We start from the raw sequence: 19671 nt of genomic DNA, 5'->3' as shown, positions 1-19671 counted from the left end.
CCTTTCTCCATCCCACTGATTTTACTGGAGCTCTGTCCTAAGCTCATGTCTGACCGTGGTCATTTTGTAGGGTAAAATAAGCATGGTGCTTGAGCACAAGTCCTGGCAATGACATGTTTGCTGCAGGACGTGTCTGTCCCGCTGTTAGGCTGGGCTGCAGACGAGGGACAGCTCCTCTGTGTGTTGCATTGGTGTGTATTAAGCAGCAGCCAGGGAAGGGGATATGTAATAGTTTTCTGTATGCCCTAGTCACATTCTAAAGTTTAGGCTTTTAAGAGAAAACAGACGAAATCAAGGGCATTTCCTATCCTTTATCTGAGGGGCACGCTTACTGGGCTCTAAGGAAAATCCGACTTCCATGCTTGCAGAACTTTCCTGCTCGAGACCTCAGGAAGAATCTGCATCAGTTCTCATCGACACCAACACCCCTTCCTTGCCCAGGAGCATGGAGTTCCCAAGTGTCTTACTTACATTAGAGCCTCAAGTCTTCGAATTAATTACGCTACCTCATTTTACAGAGGAGAATATAGCAACACTTCAGGTCTGGGATCTCATTATTCTTAGACCCCAGGCTTCTGATGCTCCGGGATGCCCTGCTCGAACCTTGGGACCTGTGTTCTGCACTTTGTATAATTGCCACCTTGGGATAGTCAATGAGTCCAGCACTGACGGGACAAAGACTTCAGGCACCTAAAACGCACAAGAGAACTCTCTTCCAGGACCTTGGGGTTCTTCAGTTATAAACTGCTCTTTTTAAAGCCCTTTCTGAACAGACTATTCTTATCACTTGGTAAAAAGCACGCATTTTCCCCCTGTTATAATCAGAAAGCAAATAATGATTAAGTGCCATTAGGTGTCAGACATCATTTTGGCTACTGAGGAGACATTTTGGAATAAGATTGTGTCCTTGTCCTCGAAGCTTACAGCAGAGTGGGAGAGCCAGACAGGCAACACATGAACACATGAACGAATGAATGAATGGCTTTGGATACGTTTCGTTGTTGAGGAAATGTTGTACGGGTGGCTTTGGCTAACCCCCCCCCCCCCGAGGACCCTGCATTTGGAATGAGACCTGGATGATAATGAAAGAGCAGTTAGTCATCTCCAGATCTAGAGATGAGTTTTGCAAACAAAAGGGCCATCACTTGTGAACGTCGTAATGGGAATGATGTTGGCATGTTTGCAGGACAGATAAAAGGGCCAGTGTGGCTAGAATAGCTGGGGCACATGAGAGAGGCGGGAGGTGAGAACAGATCCTATAAAATAGGAAGCTCTCTGGACATTGTTATAAATTTAATGGGAAGCCACTGTAGAGGTTTATTTATACGTGGATGACAATGACATGGAACCTACTTCCTCCTAACCTTTACTCTCACTCCTCCCTTTCTATCACATCATTTGCATTCAGTTTCTTTTTTCTCCCTTTTATTTGTAGCCCAACCTAACTCACACAATCCTGAGATACAGTATGGTTTGGCTGATGTCTGTTGATTAGAATCAAGTGAGTCGTAATATCTGCTTTATAGAGTGACATATCTGTGTGCGGTCCCCACTTTTTTAGCTAATTTAAATGAAAATTGGGTGGTCCGGCATATTGCCACCATGTGTGAGAAGTGTTTTCGAGATATCATTGCCACGAACTATTCTTGGGAAGACCCTTCAGGATGTTTCCATGGTTTTGTTAAGGACCTTTCTTTTTGAAAGGATTCAAATCTTTGGAGTCCAGAAAGGTAGTTCATAAAAACGGATGTCAGTGAGAGATTAATTTGTGGATAAAAGTTAAAGTGTTGTCCTTGTGTCATATGGTTAAGTCACAGGCTGCCTCCAGGAGCTATTGTTAATCGAGGTATGTCCACTACAATTTTATTAAGCGTGAGGGTGTTCTTAGTAGAGGTCTTAAACTGTGTAACCCATTGTGCTTATTGCTTTGATAGTCCATCTAATTGTCCTTGGGGCTTACAAAATGTAGGGTTTGGCTTCGCTGATGATTTTATGGTCATATTAATAATTGTGTTGCAGAATCTGAATAAATGTGTTCTCCAAATACAGACAAAACAGGTAAGTCCTTTCTACAGGACACACAAAGTGCCATTATGGAATGTCCCTAATTTCCCTTCACTTGGAAACAAGTCATAAAACCCATACTTGGAATGATTATCTTTCTGGATTGCCATTGCCAAAAAGAGAAGCAATCCAAAAACTCTGAACTGCTGGAGCAGATGCTTCTCCAGTGACAGTAGGGCTAGAGGTCTTTTGTGATTAGAAGTTTGGAGAAGAGAGAGCTTAGATTATTGATGTCAAAGCCACAGAAGGAGAACATCTTGGTCCAAAATTATAAATTTTCTGTCTTGCACATGAATTGCTACCTTTATAAAACACTCTTCTCTTTCGTTTTGGGGAACCTATACCTTATATAGGTTTATAACCCCACGCCTGTCACGATGCCTGGTACGCGCTGGGTGTCTGGTTAATATTAATTTATTAACCAAATAATACAGTCAGTCTCTGTGTTCTCATATTGAAGTCCAGTAACAGACAAATCTAATGAAAAAAATTCTGAGTGCAAAAAGCATATGAAAAGTATAAATTATGAAAAGTTCTGATTCTCACTTTCTAGTGTGAACCTCCTTGGATCCCAGCGACAGGCATGCTCACTGCAAACATGGATTTTTTAATGCACTGATCTTTGCAGCGCTTGCCGTTTATCATCTCACTACAGTGAGTTGCCATTTGTCAATGTTCTGGACTCAACAGCGTATATTACTGTGGTGGGGGGAGGTGGGGCAGTGGAAAGCATAACATTCAGCACCAAGGACAGCGCCAAGAGGCCAAGGTGTTTTTCCTGTTCCATTGACCCTCTTGACTTCCATCCCCCCAGATCACGGTTCTAACCCAGGGACCATTTCTGGAATCCTGACCCTCTCCTTCCTTGATGCCCTTTGGACACTCATTGGTCAGGGTGGGCTTTATTGAAAGGTAAAGGAGACTAGACTTCAGTTATGAAATTAATAGGGATGTAAAGAGGATGGACTTTGTGGGAAGCACATGGAGGGGTGGTTGTTCTTGATTTGTTAAAGCAGAAGGTTTTGCTCAAGCTAATTTTACAAGGTAGTTTTGGTGGAGTCCAGTATGAGAGTCATTGCCATTTCCGCTTTGTAGTGAAACAGATTTCTTCAGAAGACCTTGCTGTACTTTAAAGAAAGTAGAATGAGTGTCCTTTGTTGAAGACAGCATGGAACTCTAGTTGGGGCACCCCCATTCAAAGAAAACATCAGATCCTCCTTTCTTAGTGGCCTAGAATTTTCAAGTTTAACTCAGAATGTGGTTCACCAGTTTCTCTAGCTACCTTTGGCTTCTGAGGCCATCTGCTCCAATTCTTTAGTTGTCATTATCAAAAAATCCTGAAGGTAAAAATATACTTTTGTCCACTTGTATAAAATAGACAGCATTGGTGACAATTTTGGGTCTGCAAGTCTTCAGTTAGTCCTGTTGCAGATCAGCAACAAAAGAGGCAATGAGGGATGGGATTTTAAAAACAGAAACAAAGAAGGGAAGGCAAAGGGCAGAGCTCGTGTGGCGGTTCTTGTCACAAAGCCTTAGGAATGATCAGCGAAGGAGGATGTCTGCCAGCTTCAGCCTGAGCTGGACCACAGGTGTGTCCCAGGAGGCAGGGATGGAGAGCCGGGGACAGGGGGGACAAGGCGGCATCTGCTTTTTCATGAACGCATCACAGGGAGATCTAAGGTAGCAGGGCCCTGGGTGGTAGGAGAGGGCGCTGCAAAATATCACAGAAAGGTCACCGGAAGCTTTCTTCCTGGCTCCACGTCCAAGTGGCTCAGTGTCTCTGAGACCTTGAAGATGGGGCCTGAGAGTGGAGACTGACAGCTCTGTGTCTCCAGTCCAGCCCCAGCAGAGAAAAATTGTTTGGTGGAAAGGTAAGGAAGGGGAAAAAAATGTCTCTTACTGTGCCTGCTCTCAAAAGCAAAGTCTGACAAAGTTATAAGCAGCTCAGAGAAGAGTGGTTGGCAAGTGGAAATAATTCTATGGTATTGAATTGTAATCACTGGTACTAGATTACTGGATTGGCTTTAATGTGCTGTTTCTCCTGCCACATCTCACAACACTGTTTTCGCCAGAAGATCTTTAATTGCCCGTGGAAAAATCTCTTCTCACATTCCCTGGGGAACTGTGAATGGAGTGTTTGGTTTTAGATTTCAGAAAAGCATTCTCCTCTCAGCTAGCATCACCAGTGTGTAAGCATGCACCTGGAGGGGCCCCTCCTCCACTTCCACTTTGGGACATAGAGCAGGGCGCATGGCACAGGACACACAGCGCAAGTGACCCCATTGCTAATTTGTGGGTCTTTTAAATGACATGGTGATTTTCAGCAAGTTTAGAGCTCTTAGCATGTAAGCAAAAGACGTGTTTGGGTAATGTGCAAATCAGGGCGTGATCCTTTAATTGGGGTCTTCAGAACACTCGTTACATAGGGTATTGAGTCACTTTGAATTAACTCAAAGGTATGTGTTAGGCCCTCTGCTCAGACGTTGTTTGCTGCAACAAAGAAAATGGCACGGTCTCTGCTCCCAGTGATCATTCTATGCCATTGTTCAATTTATTCTCCTAATTTTGATCTCTCTTGTTCTTTCAGCCTTTTCACTTCATCTTCTCACTTTTTTTTTTTTCCGTCCGTGTTCTAGGCCAGGTTTGTGCTCCAGCTGTGCCTTCTTGATAACTGAGCCATCATTTGTGGCGGCATCTTAAAGGGCTTTTCTACTTAATAGTCTCAAAATGACATTAATTAGAGGCATAAAGTGATACCACTACTTTTTTTTTTTTTTTTTTTTTTTTGCAGTACGCGGGCCTCTCACCGCTGTGGCCTCTCCCGTTGCGGAGCACAGGCTCAGCGGCCATGGCTCACGGGCCCAGCCGCTCCACGGCATGTGGGATCTTCCCGGACCGGGGCACGAACCCGCGTCCCCTGCATCGGCAGGCGGACTCTTAACCACTGCGCCACCAGGGAAGCCCGATACCACTACTTTTGTTAGGGGAAATTAAATTTCAAAACTAGTCAAACTCAGCTGTTTTCAGTGACCGTCTCCTATGTTTTAAGCCCACCTCTGGCAGTAGTTTTGGCTTGTTCCTAAGTCTAATTTCTCACTAGGAATTTGCCAGATTATGCCCTGCAACTGTAGTTTAGTTCCTACTATATCAGCTGTTTAGTGGCTAAAGTGAATGTAGACTTTCCCCATATAACCGTGGAAACTCAACTGTATCTGTTTTATTAACTTGAGCTATTGAATGCCAGGATTTGGGGGACATCCAATTTAAGTTCGTTAAAAAAATATGACGCCAGTTTTCTTAACAAACGCCAAGAACATCCATTGGTCAATTAAAGGCAGTACTGGCTTTCACTGGTGATGGTCTGACCAGGTCCCTTTTTCCCAGTAGCTGAGGGAAGTCGTTTTGTAGCCAGTGGCAGACCTGCTATGTTAGGCTGGGCAATTCTTTGTTCGTTAGTGGCCTGGAATCCCCAAGCTGACAAAGCAGTGTGTTTGTTTTAAAAACTGAGGTTGCAGTTTGAAGAACACAGACCAACACTGACCCCAGATCTTTTCACCACCCCTGCTTTCCCCTGCCTTAGGGATGTCTAAGTGGGCTGGCTGTTGTGAAGCCCTTTTAGAATTCTGCACCGTCACTTGCTCTTCAGGTGCCCTTTGGCCAGCTCTCAATGACTTTTCCTCCACGAGCACTCCCAGCATTTGGTATCGTCATGGCGTGCTTTGCCTTTTTCTTTGTTTGCCCAGCCAACATCTGGCTTGCTGGTCACAGGAGAGGTGGAAAGGCTTTGGATGCATGGAATGATGAATGAAAGAGCAAATGAAAAATAAAGTTGTTTGGGAAGGTAACGTTGTCTCAGTCGATCCATGAGGGTTGGTTTGATCTGTTTCAGTGGAATTTGACAGCTCCTGACATTTAAAGAAAGCTTTAAAAGACTCACTTCCATGTTTTCTGTTTATTGCCCTGAATATGGTAGAGCAGTGCCTGCACTAGTTTCTTGGTTATAATCGCTGCATTGTTTGTATTTAGAGAATTTTAGCCAGCAAGCATTTATTCTAGGACCCTGGTTTCTCTCTTCTCCTGCTCCTTTGCCTGTAGATGTGAGGTCAGGCAGTAAGGCCATTCTCATTAACTACTGGTTTCCTCTGTTTTTAGTTTCGTCTTCTGGACTTCTTTTTGGAGGAAAGGGCTCTCATTGAGATTGAAGGACATCAAAGACTTCTTTCCACACACACTCATGCGATCCTCCTGAATTTGAATGTGTATGTTCCAGATGTCGCTTGCATAAAATAAGAGTTGTTCTGGTTGGAACCTTTAAGGGAGATCCATTTTTGGAGTCCTGTGTTAGAAGAAATAATCGCTCTACAAACTTGACTGTTAGATTTCACAGCGTTCTCTGTTGAGTCTCAGTACAGCTGAAGAAACTTGAGGGCTAGCCTGGGAACTCCAACACCACCTATGATTTTGGCTTGTTGGAAATCGTGCAGAGGTCCAACAAGTTACTTAGAAGTGATGTTTTAGAGCACAGCCCAATCATAGCTTGAGCTGGATCTTTCTTCTTCCCATTAGTGTTACCCTTACTTAATTTTTTCCACTAGAGGGTGAAGTTCTCAAAATTGTACCTGTACCATTCTCCCAGAGCCAAGAATTGAGATGTGGACCCTTGAAGAACGAGCTCTCTATGTAACCCCGTGTGAGCTGATTAAACACATCAGGATGGTTTTCAGTAATCCTAGTTATTTCTGTGCAGTGCTCTGATTATAGACTTTCAAGCACTTTGCTATAGATTAGCCAAAGTAACCAACTGGCTTTCACTGCGTTCGCGTGTTCCGTCCATGGGATGGTTCTTGTTCGCCAGCTCTGTGCGCGGCCCTTTGCTGGGGAGCAGTTGCTTGGATGAATAAAACACAGACCTTGCCCTCATGACACTTAAAATCTAGAGGACATTTGTTTCCAAGATGAAGGAATTGCTTCCAAGTTAACGGAGTAAGTTGTGTAACTTCAAAAAGTAGCACTCCTTCCGTGGGGCGGTTTCTGTGCTCATTCACACCAGCATCCTTGGTCTGGACCAGCTCCTCTGTTCCCTCATAGGCTGCCCAGCATGGCTTCTGGCAAATTCCCAGCACCCTGTTGTGGCTCTTTTCCAGATCATTCCACAGCGAATGCTGATGATGTCCAGTAGAGGTGTCTTTCTCCTGTGTGGCTGAGAGCACACTGGTGGCTGTGGACACAGCTTCAGCCATCTCCCCAATCCCAGCACGTGGTCTGGTACCTCCTGGAGAGCAGGGCTGGAGCTGTGCTTCGTAAACGCGGGCTTCTGTCGTGACTGATAGAAAGTCAGTACCTGCCTCTCTTCTCTGCTTTAAACTTACCACCGTGGAACATGCCATAAATTTGAGTTATGATTTTGCTTTTTAGTCTGTCTCTTCTGCTAGAATGTCAGCACCCCGAGGGCAGAGATTTTGTCTGTTTATTCCCTGATGGGCATTTAGTGCTCACATTGGGGTCTGAAGTGTAGCGAGTACTCAAGAAATAGTTTTGAATAATGAACGAGTGAGTGAACGAGTGAATGAATGAATGAAGAATCTGCCTGAGTGTTCTGCTGGATTAACTGATACCCACCCACAGGGTGGTCAGTTCTGTGATGTTCCCAGCTGGGTCAGGTGAAAACATCTGTCTGAAAGTATTACCCTGGTACCATCTTAAATCTCCCCACACAAGTGGGAAGGGTCAGTCATCCTCTGCTTCCCGCACCCAGTTATTAAAATAAATGGCTTAGTCTGCGCCTAAACCAGCTCCCTCCTCACCCCAGGAAATGTCATTTCTTTATCCCAGAAGGAATCCTGGTGAACACGTTTCAGTGGCAAACACCATATATAATGAACTCGGTGGCTTTCTTTAGACGCTGTTGACAAATTAACTCTTATTAGCCCAGCCCCCCAACAAATGCAGTGACTCTGTTATTCTGGGGAGGCTCTGGCTGTTAGGGAAGCTTTTAATGCTTGTTTTCATTACAAAGAATTAAAGGGAAACTATAATGGTGGTGAGTGGTGCAGCATGGCCGCCAGCATGGGGAGTCGAGGCCATGCAGCGTCTCGTCCCCCGGGGCTGGCAGCAGCTACCTGCCTCTCCTCCAGCAATGGTGTCTCATCGTCTGTGCCTCTCCCTGGGCCCTGCCCCGGCTCTCTCCTTCCTTGCCTTTACACAGAGCCATGCGTGATGAAGAAGAGGGACTGTCTTCTTATTATTGCACAGTCATTATTACTCCTATCAGAAATACGTGGAGATTTGAACAGAGACAGACACGGAGATGAACACTATTGTTAGGGCAGGACTTTTTCTTTAGTGTTTTCTAATCCTATTTCCATAATATAAAACCATCATATGTAAAAATAGGGACAGATATTGATTATTATTTGGCATGTAGAACTGCCCGGTTATATTACAAATAGGGCAGAGCTTCCAGTTTCCTTCATATATTCCTGAAATCAAGGAGATGCTAAGTTGCAAAATGATGACGATAATGACAAAAAAGACACTGGCCCCAGAGGGCACCAGGAGTAGCTATTAATAAAGGAAACAACTTTTTGGGGCTGAGCTGAAGCTGAGTTGATTAACTTGTTTCCTGAAGGAGACATAAAGCTAAAGCTGTAGTTTATTGAAAATTAATGAAAATGAGTTTTGGTGGCCTTGCTGCCAAACTGGAAGGAAAATAGGAATGTGAGTACATTGTGCGAAAACGAATCTTCTTCTGGGCTGCCACTTCCTTCAGCTGTAGTGTTGCCGCTTACCATCTCACAGAGGTTTTAATTTGAAAGCATTAGTGATGTGCGTTGGGCAGTGGTTCCGATGGTAAATAACCACAGAGCCTTTACCTTTGATGTATAATTTCTTTTGATGTATTTTTTATAGAGCACGTTAGTTCACAGTTTCAAATCAGACTTCCTCCCTGTGAAGCTTCTGTGCTTTGTTTCAGAAGCTTGACATTGCACTCGTTTTTTAAACAAATGCTTCAGAGCTCTTGCAGCTGAAGATGAAAATCTTCAAATTTTGGTGTCAGCAAGTGTAAAATTCTTGATGTCCAATTATGAGACTTTTATCTGGGGAGCCAGTCCAGTGCTGTAACCAATGAGATACTGACAAAAAAATCTGGCTCCATTTTGGGTCAAAATAGGCCCAGTTTTACACCTTCTTTACATAGAGGAACTCATTTTTCATAATTGTCCGTTCAGATCTGGCTTTTAAAACACAAGTTTGCTTGTTTTTATGGTGCATTAAAAACTTTGCTTCAGCGTTTGCTCCCATGAATGTGGACATACATTTGATTAAGGTAGAGCCCGGGTGGCGCTTGGTGGTCGCTGGACGAGCCACTTAGGTGACAGGCGGTACGTGAAAGCTTTGAAGTGGTTTCCCCGGGAGGGTTGCTCATGGACGGCTGCTGGTCCCTGGACTTCCATATCAGCGGCTTTGATTTCTCTGAAACTACCTCACAGGGGGGATTCCTCTTACTGATTAGGAATCCTTAAAAACATAATTTATTACTGGGACCCCTTCCAAGGTGCTTTCTGCTCCCCCCAGCGTTAAAAGGGTGCTTTCTCCAGAACATAAATTCACGTGGACCTTTACCAGGTCCGGGTGCGGGAGCCTCTTGATCCCATCCAGTAAAAGGAAGAACCCAGAACTGGCAGGAGCAGCAGAAGTGTCTGCTTTGCAAACCTGCGCAGACATCTAGGTCTCCCATTTTCAGAGGAGGGAGAGGATACTGCTGGGGCCTGATGGGTCTAGCTGTGAGTTTTGTCTTTACTATTTCTCACCAGTCTTGACCTTGGGGATGTTACTTAATATATCTAAGCTTTAGTTTCCCGGTGGAAGCATATTCCTACCTTACAGTGTTATTTGGGGATTAAATGAGACAATGCAGGATGGCCACCATATTGTAGGTGCTCAGAATGGATGAGCTCTGTTGGTGCTCCGCCCAGAGACCCACACTTCACCGGAACTCTGCCCCAGAGCCAATGGGAAATCGAGCTCAAACCAGTTTTTGCGTAGCTTAGCAGAAGTTGCATGGGGTTTCAAAAAGAAAAAAAAAGTATTTGAAAAGTAGAGCTTGCATTTCATTTCTCTCTTTTTTTAAACCCGAGTTCTGGGACACAACTCCATAAACTCCATAAACGTTCATGCCAAGCCTTGAAGTGCTCATTTTATCTACGAATGGGGTGTCTGAATTGCCTCGTGGCTCAGTAGTGAGGCTTTTATTCACCTACCAACTTAAAAGGCTGGGGAGGTATTTGAAATCTTCTTTTGGCATTCTGCACAGGAAGATTATTTAAATTACATTTTCAAGTATGTGTGATACCTACATGAAGCCCAAAGCAAGAATTTGGAACCCGTTTTATATTCTCATAAATATATGTGCCTCATTTTTCATATTAAGGACGGAAAGGCTTATTATTGCCTAAAAACTTAAAAATAGTATTTACAACGTTATATACATTTAAGCTATAGGAAAGACCCAGTGCAGCCCTGTGTATTAAATGAAGAAGATGCTAGAAGAGAATATCATGTATGCTTCTATTTCAAAATCATAAAACACGGTAACTTGTACTTTAGAACTTGAATATTTTATCAAATATATAAAAGCCATTAGTTATAAAAGAAAAAGAAAAAAAGGGGGGTTCCCTGAAGACTATTCAAAGGATTGCAAGCTAGAAGGACAGAGGCCAGTTGCAGCATGTGTAGCAGTGGAAGAGATGAGGGGTGGCTGAGGCATCAGGAGGAGAAAGAAAACCTAATAGTGGGACCACTGTGTGCGTTTATTAACCGACATCCGTAGAAAGGGCTGTGTTGCTTTCTCTGTCTCTCTCTCGACTTCTGTATGTATTTACAGCAGTGGCTGAAATTATGAAGTTCTTGGACATCTCTGGAGGATTGGTTCTTAGATCAGAAAGGACCCTTGAGGTCCCTTGTCTCGTGTGGACTGTCCTCCTCTCATGTGGGAGCGTGGGGCTCAGAGGGGTGAAGCTAGGATGAGCTTGCGACAAAACCACGTTTCCTGACTGAACGTCAGCTGCCTTGGCCGTAACACCAAATAACCTTGCCCCGTACGCTTCTCTGAGAACAAGCACAAAGCTGGAGGTCTGCATCCTGTAATCCTCAGCCCCTCCTAATCCTTGGAAATAAACCTGCCTTTTGAGTAAAGCAAGAACGTCTCTCTGAAGGTGTTCACGCCTGCACCCTTGCATCGTGCATTTTAGCACCTGGAAGGTTGCTTCTCAGTAACAAAGTAACTTGAAAGGAGTTAACTTTGCACACACACTGTGCAAAAAGAGCCTGGTCCTCGGTATTTTATTTAATCTCCCAGGGAAGCCCAGGAGGGGCGGGTGTTCTTAGGTCTCTTTCACAGAGTCAGAAGCCTCTGGAGAAAGGCACTGGAGAGGTTAATTACCATTCCCAAGCACATGTAGGACAGACAGGGAGGGACGGGGGCAACGTGGCCAGCTCAGGACCAGTTGGCTGCAGAGCCCCGATCATTCTCGGAAAACGGAAAAACCATGTGAACAGGAGGGAACCTCAGTCCGCTGGCTGGCACGTTTTAAAAAATGTTTTGGGTTGCAACAAATGGGCAGAGACACCAAAACTGATTTCTCAAGAACTTTAGACAACGAAGTGCTGACATTTCCATCCCTTTCAAATAGGGAGCATGAGAGGACAGGGGTGCGGCTGGCAGGAGGAGAACCTTTTTGTTTCCGAGCTTGACTCTGTGTGCTGCTCTCCCTTCTCGGCTCACACAGCCTCTTTCCTGTGATGCGCTGTCGGGCCAGACACCCAGGAAGGCAGTGCTCACATTCCAGAGACATCCGCAAGGACGCTTGTCAAGACCTCCGAAGCGCCCACCTCCCCTCCTTGACATCTGGCCATTCCAGCTAACCCGGTGGAAACCTTTGATCTCAGTTAATTGGGTGGGTTCGGGCAGGAGTAACCCGGTCTCCTTCTGGAGGGTGTACAGCCGACCTGAGATGGCTTTGCCTAACTGTGCCTGGTTCCCCCCTGGGCTCCGGGTGGGTGGGAGGCTGCACGCCTCCTGCTGGGACCTCTGTGACTCCGGGCGACTCCCTGGCTGCTGCAGTGATACTCGATTTTGCTGTAGGTTCTTTCTGCTCTGTGACTTAAACAAATTAACTTGTCCCTTTACGCTTCCTCTGTAATTGCGATGCAGTATTTATTCTGTTTGGGCACGGATAATTAGAGAAAATTTGGAGAGATTTCTCATCCCCTGACAGGTCCCCCTGAAGAGTGCCTGCTGCTCAGTGATCTGTCAATATAAGGCAGAAGGTAAAGCAAGTGCGTAATTTCTGTCCATCCAGCGTTAATATCTAGGTGAAAGCAAGTCACATCACATAAATAGGTGTTGTGATGACCTCTTACTGCTGCTGGTGGGAGAGTGAGACCTTTTCCACATCATGTTATGTATATGCATGTAAATTACAGGTTTGTGTATAATACACACGCACATGCACACTTCCCCAGCAGAATCCTGCAGGTTTGACGGGCTGATGAACAGATAAGCGTAGGCTTGTACAGACACAGTGTCAGCGACCTGTGAACGCTTCAGAGAGGGCCTGAGTTCTTTGCCTTGTACCCTCCCCCCTCCACCTTGCCTGACACAGCGCGCAACACTTAGGAGACTCCTGGCAGAAGCCATTTGAACCTGTGAATGAACGGTACGCTCGTCTGTGGGGCAGTCACATCTGGGATTGCCCTGCGCCCATATTGTGACCTGGTTTCAGGTCGAGGAACTATGGTTACTACGCTTACAAGACCATGTCGCAGGAGCTGGCAAACCGGCCCAAGTCTGGCTAGCGCCTGTTTTTATGAAGTTTCCTAGGACCATGGCAGTACTCACTCGTACGTGTGTCGTGTACGACTGTGTTTACGATGTAGTGGCTGAACCACTTGAACAGAGACTGCACGGCCCTCAAAGCCTAAAAGAGTTACTGTCTGGCCCTTTGCAGAAAAAGTTCGCTGACATCTGCTACATTGGAAGCTGATCCTGAGGTCTTTCAGTAAAAATAGATCCTGCAGGCCTAGGTCCTTATTTCTACCTGTACGTACCACACACACACCCTCACCCATTCTGTGGCTGCCTCTGTTGTCAGTGATTAAAAGGAAAAACAAAGTTGAGCAAACCTGACTACAGGATTCCACACTGGGTTTGTCTTAGCTCGTGGCCGTCCCCAGACCTTGATTCCTATCGCCTTTGCCTGCAGAGCCCCTGAGACTGTGCCCGCAAAGGGCCCCTGACCTCAGGGCGGTCCCCCTGGCTAGTTCTTCCCTTTCCTGTCGCTGTGTGACGTGGACTCGGGAGAACGGGACATCCTGCCGTGGAGAAACCCGTTTCTCAGTGAGGTTGAATAGGACCCCATGGCCGGGAGATTGAATCACTGGATTTATAACGCTCACTGCAAGCTACCAGGCTCCTCGGGCTGGTTGGTTACTTAGGATTTTCGTGTCTTATGTGATGGCCTCACACGTGCTCTGACTCAGTACAAAGCCCCCGGAGCTTCATGATCTCCTGTCTGCCTGCTGGTCACATTTAAGGGCTAGGAGTGGCCTGGGTTTAGCTGCTCCTTCCTCCTTCCCACACACCCAAGCCTTCAGGTAGCACTTGGCTGATACTGGGAGAGACCCGACCAGTGAAAGAACCTTTCTCACCCTGGGCAATGGCAGGTACTGCCCTCTCGCTTAATGGGTGGAGTAAAGCTTCTCATGTCATCTGTAGGTCTTCTCTGAAGAACCGAGGGTCGCTGGGTTGGCATCAGCTAGTGAACCCCTCGAGACACCTCACATGTGGGGCTGCCAGCACCTTAGAAGTAAGCAGCCGTCTCCCTGCCGAGGTGGCCGGTAAGGGTGCAGCCCCTGAGCTGAGTGCTGCAGCCCCACAGCCTTGGGTCGGAGGGTCACCTGCCCAGCAACCCACAGCTGCTCTGGGGAATTACGACTGTTAACAAGAATTGGTTGGGTTTCTAAACTCAGTGCCCCGTTTGCCCGGTCTCAGCCTTCAGCGATTACATTTGTGGCTCGTTTAGATATCCTGTGTCACCCTGAACTTCCTGGGAAGAGACAAGAATAACGCTGAGAGCTTTGAAATAAGCAGGATCATTCTTGGCATTCACGCAAACAGAGGGATCAAAGGCTGCCTGAATTGTTTAAAGTGAGCGGTTTTAGTGAATTGCCCAGACGTTTTACAAGGGACTAAGAATAAGAAGGCATGTTCCTGGACACTTTGTGCACATCCACTCGCTTAAAGAATGCCTCCCGCTGAAATGCTCATATTAGGATAGGTCCTTTTTCAGTGCCCGCGGTGTGTCGGTTATTGCTGAGACCTTTGTGGACAGCATTGTTAAGCTTCTAGCATCCCTGTTCAATAGAAGATGAAACTGAAGCTCGCTGAGTTTAAGTAACTTGCCTAAACTGAAAACTTTCTCTGCTGAGGCCTTTCGGGAATCTATATAAGCAAACGAGAGTAAAGAAAGAGTCTCTTCTGAAAAATAATTTGGAAGCTACTGAAAATGGTCCTGGTTGGTGACACAGAAATTTCTACGCACAGAGTAAGAACTATTGCAGGAACTTGCCTGGCAGACTTGGTAATGCATAAACAAACTCAACAATGAAAAGAAGTTCTATTCAAGTTGTACATTCAATGTAATTTGCCCATGGCCATGCTAGCCAAGTTCAACGAGCATTGTCTTCCTTTGGTCTGCGCTAGAGCACGCCTGAGGCCTCGCCAGCCCTGGCTCAAGCCTGCAGTGCAGTGGGGATCTGGGGCCAAAATGTGTCACTTGGTTTCAAAGTCGTGAGCTCTTAGATTGATTTCTAAGTCAAGTGCACACGGAATTCCTTCCCTCACTGAGACTCCTCTTACTGAAGGTTAATTTCTGTACAAAGGCCCTTGCAAGCTAATTTGGGGGTGAAGGGTGAGGAGAGAAGTGGATTGTACACAGGTTCTGAGCATTCTTCACAGGTGATGACGTGGAGTGTTTTCCAATATTTTAATGTGGTCATGAAATTCCTTGTCATGTTACATAATGACTCTAATAATAATCTACGTAACGTAGAGTGAGCTTTCCTATTTTCTACCATGAGATGCAACGATAGGATAACATTTCCTGGCTTAGATTGAGCGCATAAAATAAGTCGTGTGAATTCCTCCTTTAAAGTGACTGTCCTGGTGCATGTCCTTCAGGGGATTGGTCCAGTGCTCAGAGCAGCCGAAGGTTACATTTTCGGGATTTAATGAGCTGGCTGATACTGGCCACAATAGCAGTATTTACACCGTGGAAATCAGCAAATGCTACTCCCCCTTCTTTGAGAGCCAGTTGTTAAAAATGTACCAGCAGACTCTCCCCCCTTGCTGGCCCAGACCCCTGAGAAAGGGATGGAGAAGGAGCTTTGCTTCTTATCTGCCCGCCTCCGAGGCCGCTGTCTCCTTGTCCATATTCTGACGTGGAAAACAGTGGTGGGAATCTGAATTCTGGGCAAATCAATGACCCTGGGCAGTTAAGCAAGAGAGGTCACCTTCAAGGTGGCTTTGGGATTTGAAACCACTTGACTCACTGTAATCCAGAGAGCTCAGGGAGGGAGGTGGAAATGCAGATTATTAGGAACAGATGTGGGGGTTCACCTGGCTGTGGTCCTGCTTTTCTACCGTGAACTTGGCCTGTGCAGACAACAACTGACCTAGAGATTGATTTCTAAGTCAAGTCATCCTTTGCCTTGATCGAAGGTGCCCACTCCTCAAATGGTTAGGAGCCAGGCACTGTCCCTTGTTTTGGGGATACTGGGGCGAAGGCCTTTTTGTGATGATGGCAGTGTCCTCTGTCTTGTGTAGGAGTCAGTCTCCACAGGTGGCTCTTGGGCACCTGTGATGTTTCCGATGTGATTAAAGAACGGAATTATCAATTGTAATTAATTCGAGTTTGAATTTCAATAGCCACATGTGGACAAAGCAGGTCAGGGCGTGCAGGAACGGCACTTGGTGGCAGCCTGTGTACTGAGAGTGTGTGGGGTGCATCCGTCACTCTGGACTCAGACATGGGGCCACTCAGTGTTCCCCAGACCCCAACACCGCTGACCAGCAAGGCAACCCTCACGCCACCAGCAGACACCAACCCATTCAGATGCACCTGGTGCTGGGCTCCGTGCATTCAAAGGTCACTCCCTGTCTTCCTCACCCTCGGTCTGCAGGATGGGGGATGAGCTCCAACTTACAGGTGAAGCAATGAGGCACAGAGAGGTGCAGCCCTCGCCCAAGTCCTCAGAGCCAGAATTCCCACCTAGACATGTCTTAACAAACTCAAAACCACTTTGAGGACTGATGTAGTCTCAGAGAACTCAGAGGATCCCATTTAAAACAACCTTCCGGCCTGTTCTAATAGAAGGAACCTCTGTGTAGAACACAGTTCTCCTTGCATGGGGTGTTTGTTGATGTTCAACCCACGCAGGTGTTTATTTTGGGACACACCCCGGTGAGATGCACGCGACTTAGTATATGCACTTGGTTTTATACCATTTGTTGAATTTTATTTCCCATTTGGTGATGTTGGTATCTTTCTAGTTTGCTGTCTGGTTTAAGTCACTACCAGCTATATCGAAGTCAGTGATCGGTCCCTGTTTGGGCTTTTCATGTTTCCATGGGAGCGGTCTACTGATCACAGATCCCTTACAGACCCACCTTAGTGTGTTGCTTTTGGTTATGTATTTATTCAAGGCTAAATGATTGAAGTGGGATGAAAATGGAGATGTAAACCCAAAATTCAAGAAAGCCTTTGAGAACCATTTGATAATGGTAGGTTACTATTAATCTACTGTTAGATTAGTTTACGATTGGCTAGCAACTTGTTTTGCTTAATACTGTAGGCTGCAGACAACGCTGGGTCGTGGGAGGTGGGGGTTATTGAGGGTTAACTCCTTTTGTAGAGGGACCACCTACACGAAGTTGGAGAAGCCAGACACCAAGGGCAACATCTGCACCAGGCACCTTGCCTCTGGGGCCAGGGCTTAAGATCATAGAGGTTGCTTCCTCGCCTTTGTTTGCAACATGCAAACACAATGTAACTCAACCACAACAATCCTGTGCAAGGGTGGTTTGCTGCCCTGACAGTGCATTTCTTGCCTTATCTTCATGCTGGCTGCCAGCTCACTTAACCCAGGGGTAGGAGCCCACGGGGTGAAGCGTGCTAATCACGTGAGGCAGCAGGGCACTGCCTCAGATGCCACCTCCAAAACATGGGCTGGTGGAATCCAGACAGCTTCATGGGGGAATGGGAAAGGGAATGGGTCTGGCCGTCTAGACAAAACCAGTGAGCCATGACACTGTTTCAAGAAACACGGAAGCAGAGCAGTGCTGGCTGTTCCGTATCAGCCTAGCACACTGCCTGGCTGTCCTAGCACAATTTCAAGTACAAAAGAAGGGAAACAAAGTTCAGCGATCTGTTATCAATGGCAGACAGTCCTGGCTGTTTTCATTCTCCCTCCTGCCCATCTGTGCACACAGGGCAACTCGTGGAGAAAGGCATCTTGCTGCTAATGGTATACACATAGGATCTGTCTAAGGATGGGCATTGCCTCTATGCGTTCCAAGTAAGAAAAAGAAAATACTGTCTGTTGTATAAAATATAAAACCTCTTACAGTCCTGAATATCAATGTTATTCCAATTATTTAGCATAAGTGAGTCAGCGTTTACTTTTCAAAATGCCATCCGAATTTCTTTTCCATAATATGTTTCCTAAGAGGCAGGTAGCTTCTTATTTAGATTAGATATTCTGGACTGGCATACCTATTATACTTCATCAGTATCATAAACCTTTAGCCCTGGGAGAGAAAAACGAAAGCTCCGTCAGTTCATTCAAAAAATAGGCATTAAATTCCAGGCCAGGCACAGGAATGCTAACCAGCAAGTCAGTCCTGCAGGTGAGGATGAATGAGGTCTAGCATCATAAAATAACCTGGGACTGCTTTGACCTTGCTCTGTCCTCAGACTACAGCCTGTTCTCAGAAACGCAGGCTTTAGTCTCATTAAGGATTTGGGCTTTGGGGGCTGCTGCTGGCCCCTGAGGGTGATAAGCCTGCAGAGAGCATCATAAAAAAGGCGTGAACATACATACCCTTCCCGATGGGCCTCTCCTTTCTCCAACTCCTGAATGACCCCCAAGAGCACTTTGATGGTTTCTTGGCTTGAACTGATTAAGTTCTCCATCATCTGAAGCTGTGCTTTCAGATCGACCACTTCCGCACGAGGCACGATTTGTTGGCATTCTTCACCCACGGCGAGCGCTGTCGGACAAGGCTGGTGCTCGTGCGCCGGGGGGGCCTGAGTCTGCAGGGACGCTTCACTACATTCGGGGGACAGGCACTGCGTCGGGGGCGAGCAGGCCAGGGCAGCGCCGGGCGGGGCCTGGAGCCCATTGGCCTGTGAGGCCTTCCTCTGCTCCTGGTCGGCCACGGGGCAGAGGGACCACTCGCTCGAGGGGGCGGAGTTCGACAAGGCCAGCTCGGGGGCCCTAGCGCCGGGGGCAGGTGCGTAAACGGTGGCCACCTCCGTCTTAAACACCGTCCCGTGGGCTGATGGGGCGGGTTCCTCGGCGTCTGGGGTCGCCCGGTCGTGCTTTGCTTTCCCGTGCAGCTGGTAATCGGGCTCTTGGGAGGGAGGACGAGTGGAGTTCTGGAGAGGAGCATCTGGGCAGCGGTGCAGGTCGGGGGTTCTGCATGGCTCTGCGCCGTTGACCCCGGCGGGCTGGCCCAGCGCGTTCACGTGCTCATCGGAGTGGAAAACCAATGCCGCCGCCTTCTGAACCCCGTCCGCGCCCCACGGCCGGGACTCCTCCCCGGGCCCTTCCTCGGTCTTCTCTTTCGCATCAATTACAAACCCATTGTTTTGACTTTTAAAGGCATCTGCGGCTGGGATGCCTTTGAGATTCCCCTTCTTGCGGTCCAGGGGGAAAGTTTGGTAACACTTCTTAAGGTCCGGTGAGGTCTGCACACCTGTGCTCTTGGTGACGTTGGGGATGGACCTTCGAGCGGGCACGGTCATGTATTTGCGGTAGGTGGCCCTGTAGGACGCCGGCTTGTCGCCCAGCTGTCCCGAGGAGAGCTGCGTGTCCCTCTGCTCGTTCTGCGCCTCGCAGATATCCTTGAACCGCACCTGCAGGGCTTTATTACGCTTCTTAATCTGCCGGTTGGGGTCCAGGGCGTATTTCATCTCCAGGGCCAGGCACGCGGCAGGCTCCACTTCACTCGCCGAGGTCGTGAGTGCGCATTTGCTGGGTTCCTTACTGACCATGGTTCCTGCAGTCGGAGACAGCAACAGACGTGTCAGTGGAACAGAAACACACACGCAAACGCAGGCAGCGCAAACTTTTGGCCGGAATGACTGCTGCCTGCTCCCTAATTATTTTTAAACAGGTGAGGTCGGCTTTTATGTTAAGGAAAATGAGACAGGCGGAGAATCGCTGGCAGGCACAGTGTGAAATGCTTCTCAGATATTAGAGCTTGCTTCCTTCTCCATGTGGGATACCCTCGTTTTTCTTTTGATAGTAAGGCATGTTTCCCTA

At 47.0% G+C, this 19671-nt stretch overlaps 2 protein-coding genes across 5 annotated transcripts in view; one reads left to right on the top strand and one right to left on the bottom strand.

The window, feature by feature from the left end:
• DOCK1 (dedicator of cytokinesis 1) overlaps positions 1–19671 on the top strand; it is a 523633-nt gene that overhangs the window by 226667 nt on the left and 277295 nt on the right. The gene's annotated exons all lie outside the window — the stretch shown is intronic.
• The window catches only part of INSYN2A (inhibitory synaptic factor 2A), a 60443-nt gene that overhangs the window by 19573 nt on the left and 21199 nt on the right, over positions 1–19671 (bottom strand). Inside the window, exon 2 of one of the 2 annotated variants that reach the window (XM_030832077.2) lies at positions 18226–19405. In XM_030832077.2, coding sequence (XP_030687937.1) covers positions 18226–19400 — 1175 coding nt within the window. In that variant the 5' untranslated portion in view covers positions 19401–19405. Of the gene's footprint in view, positions 1–17966; positions 19406–19671 lie in introns of those variants that run through there. The other variant, XM_030832076.2, reaches the window with a different exon arrangement.

This window comes from Globicephala melas, chromosome 16 (assembly GCF_963455315.2).
Source record: "Globicephala melas chromosome 16, mGloMel1.2, whole genome shotgun sequence".
Classification (NCBI taxonomy): Eukaryota; Metazoa; Chordata; class Mammalia; order Artiodactyla; family Delphinidae; genus Globicephala; species Globicephala melas.
The sequence above is the reverse complement of the archived record's forward strand: the minus strand, read 5'-3'. Positions and strand labels throughout refer to the sequence as shown.